Source organism: Neophocaena asiaeorientalis, unplaced genomic scaffold (assembly GCF_003031525.2).
Source record: "Neophocaena asiaeorientalis asiaeorientalis breed wild unplaced genomic scaffold, Neophocaena_asiaeorientalis_V1.1 scaffold357, whole genome shotgun sequence".
In the NCBI taxonomy this organism is placed as follows: domain Eukaryota; kingdom Metazoa; phylum Chordata; class Mammalia; order Artiodactyla; family Phocoenidae; genus Neophocaena; species Neophocaena asiaeorientalis.
This window is the reverse complement of record NW_020173270.1, coordinates 4,930,381-4,932,516: the sequence shown is the minus strand read 5'-3', so window position 1 is coordinate 4,932,516 and position 2,136 is coordinate 4,930,381. Positions and strand designations below refer to the sequence as shown.

At 58.8% G+C, this 2,136-nt stretch overlaps 1 protein-coding gene across 1 annotated transcript in view; it reads right to left on the bottom strand.

Moving 5' to 3' along the window:
• Positions 1-1,755: 1,755 nt before the first annotated feature.
• The window catches only part of ZBTB7A (zinc finger and BTB domain containing 7A), a 14,131-nt gene continuing 13,750 nt past the window's right edge, over positions 1,756-2,136 (bottom strand). The window contains exon 4 of the mRNA XM_024746023.1: positions 1,756-1,826. Within this exon, the coding sequence (XP_024601791.1) occupies positions 1,756-1,826 (71 nt within the window). The remainder of the gene's footprint in view (positions 1,827-2,136) is intronic.

Sequence of the window (2,136 nt, the reverse complement as noted above, 5' to 3'; positions counted from 1 at the left end):
CCTGCCCTGCCCCCCCCACCCCCCGTGTAAATCTATATATTTAGTGCGAGCTAGTCTTACTCTGAGGTTATGGCTCCTGGGGTGCCCGAGCCCCAGGCCCTGACCCGTCCTGCGCCAGCCAACATCCCCACTCCAGGAAGGCTGCTTCCTCAGCTTAAATAACTTTTTTAAAATAAAACTGCAAATATAAATATCTTTCTTTCTCAAAAAATAGGATTTTTGCTTTTTTTTTTTATTGATTTTTACGTTTTTTCTCCTGCTTTTCCTTTCACTCTCTCATTTCTTGCCGCCTACAATCCTGGCTGCCTGGACTGCCTTGGTCCTGGAGGAGCCCCTGCCTCTTCTGTCCCATCACATGCCACGAGGCCGTTCCCTCCACGGACAATGGGTCTCAGTAGTGCAAAGACTCCCCAGAACACTCTTGAAGGGGCTGGGGGACCCCTCCCCCCTACCTAAGACCCTCTCCCCCTTGGAAGGAAGCAAAGGGACAGCCACGTACAAACAGGGTGACAAGACAGGATAGCCATGAGGGGTCTCCTGGGCGAGTCGCCCACGGGGGGGCAGACTTTGGTATGGCCCAGGGGAGCCCAGCTGGGCACAGGTCCAGACTCATACTCTTGTCAGGCTGGGCCTGGTCCGGCACTTTACATTCACTGGTTTTTAAGGTTTGTATTTTTTTGCCTTTTTTTGACCAGTCAGCACGTTCCCCCTCAAAATTTTTTTTTTGTTTGTTTGTTTCCTGAAACGCGAGAATTCAGCAGTATCTTTGGCAACACTTTATCACGACCTTAATTTAAAGAATAAAAATAAAATTGATCCACGTCTATATACAGTATGTGATTGCGCGGAGTTGGGGGGCAGGGCCTGGGCTGGGAGGGCGGGGGTCCCGGCTCTGGGCCCATGCAGACGCTGCGGCCCCCGGGGATGGGCTGGTGGGCAGCAGGAGAGGGGTTAAGGCGGAGTGGGTGGGCAAGGCTGGCGGAAGCTGAGCGCAGAGCTAGGGGTAGGGGTTTAGTGCAATTCCCGAGGAGGTTTGTGTTAAAGTGTGCTCGGCGGGGGTTCAGCCCTTGCCCCCGCTGTAGTCCCAGAGGCCTTAATCCCCCAAGCCTGGTCTCCCCCCACCCGGCCAGGACGACAGCTGTGATTTTTCAGTTGGTTTTATTGCGAGGGGGTGTGTGGGTAGTGGGGGAGAGGGCTGTCCCTTCAGGGAACCTCTCTGGGAGCTGGGGTGGGGTAGGGGTGCAGGTCCCTAGCCTGGGCACTCGAGCTCCCTGTTCAGCTTGCACGGGTGGTTTTCTGAGAGAGCTCGCCCCACGATGCTGGGGTGTGGGCGGGGCCACCCGGCCCTGGGCTCCCCTGCCACCCCCCTCAGGAGGGGGGGTCCTGAGACATCTGGGGGGCTGACGGGCTCAGGGGTGGGGGGAGCAGGAGGAAACAAAAAACTGTCCTGTAGAAACAATGATGAAAGTTGCCTTCTTTAAAAGCTTCCCTTTAAAAACAAGAAAGAGATGGGGTCTGTCACAGAACCAAGGGGCACGGGGTGACGGGCCAGCAGCTAGAGGCGGGGAGCGGGGACACCCCCTGCACCTCCGGCTTTTGACGAGGAAGGGTCTCCGCTCAGCAGAGCGTCTATTTACAGGGCCCCACGCTAAGGTTGCATATGCGACGGGGGATGGGTGGGGGGGAGGAGGGTGCCCCGGCCTCTGGCGACACGGCCTCCCCAGCCCTGGCCCCAGTCCGTGGCCTGTGGCTCGGTCAACGCCGGGCCTTTGGGGAGCCAGAGGCTGGGGGGAGGCGGGTGCCAGCCCCCAGGTTACAGTCAGTGCCTTTGAGTAAAAAGAGGGGTGCAGTGGGGGGTGGAGTAAGGCCCTGGAGGTGAGGCCCCCTGTCACCCACCTCGGTGGGGATGGTGTATCCAAGATGGCAGCTCCTCGGTGGCCACAAGGAAGGGCGGCCATGTTGGAGGGTGGGGGGACAGCAAGGGTCGGGGGACAAGGGCAGGGAGACGGGATTGCTCCGGCTGGTTGGAAGGCCAGCCCTCTCTCGGGCCCATCCCTGAGCTGGGGAGTCGGTAAGGAGGGTCCCCGCGGACACGGGTGGCCACTGTATGGCTAGCAGGTGAGGAGACGTCTCCAA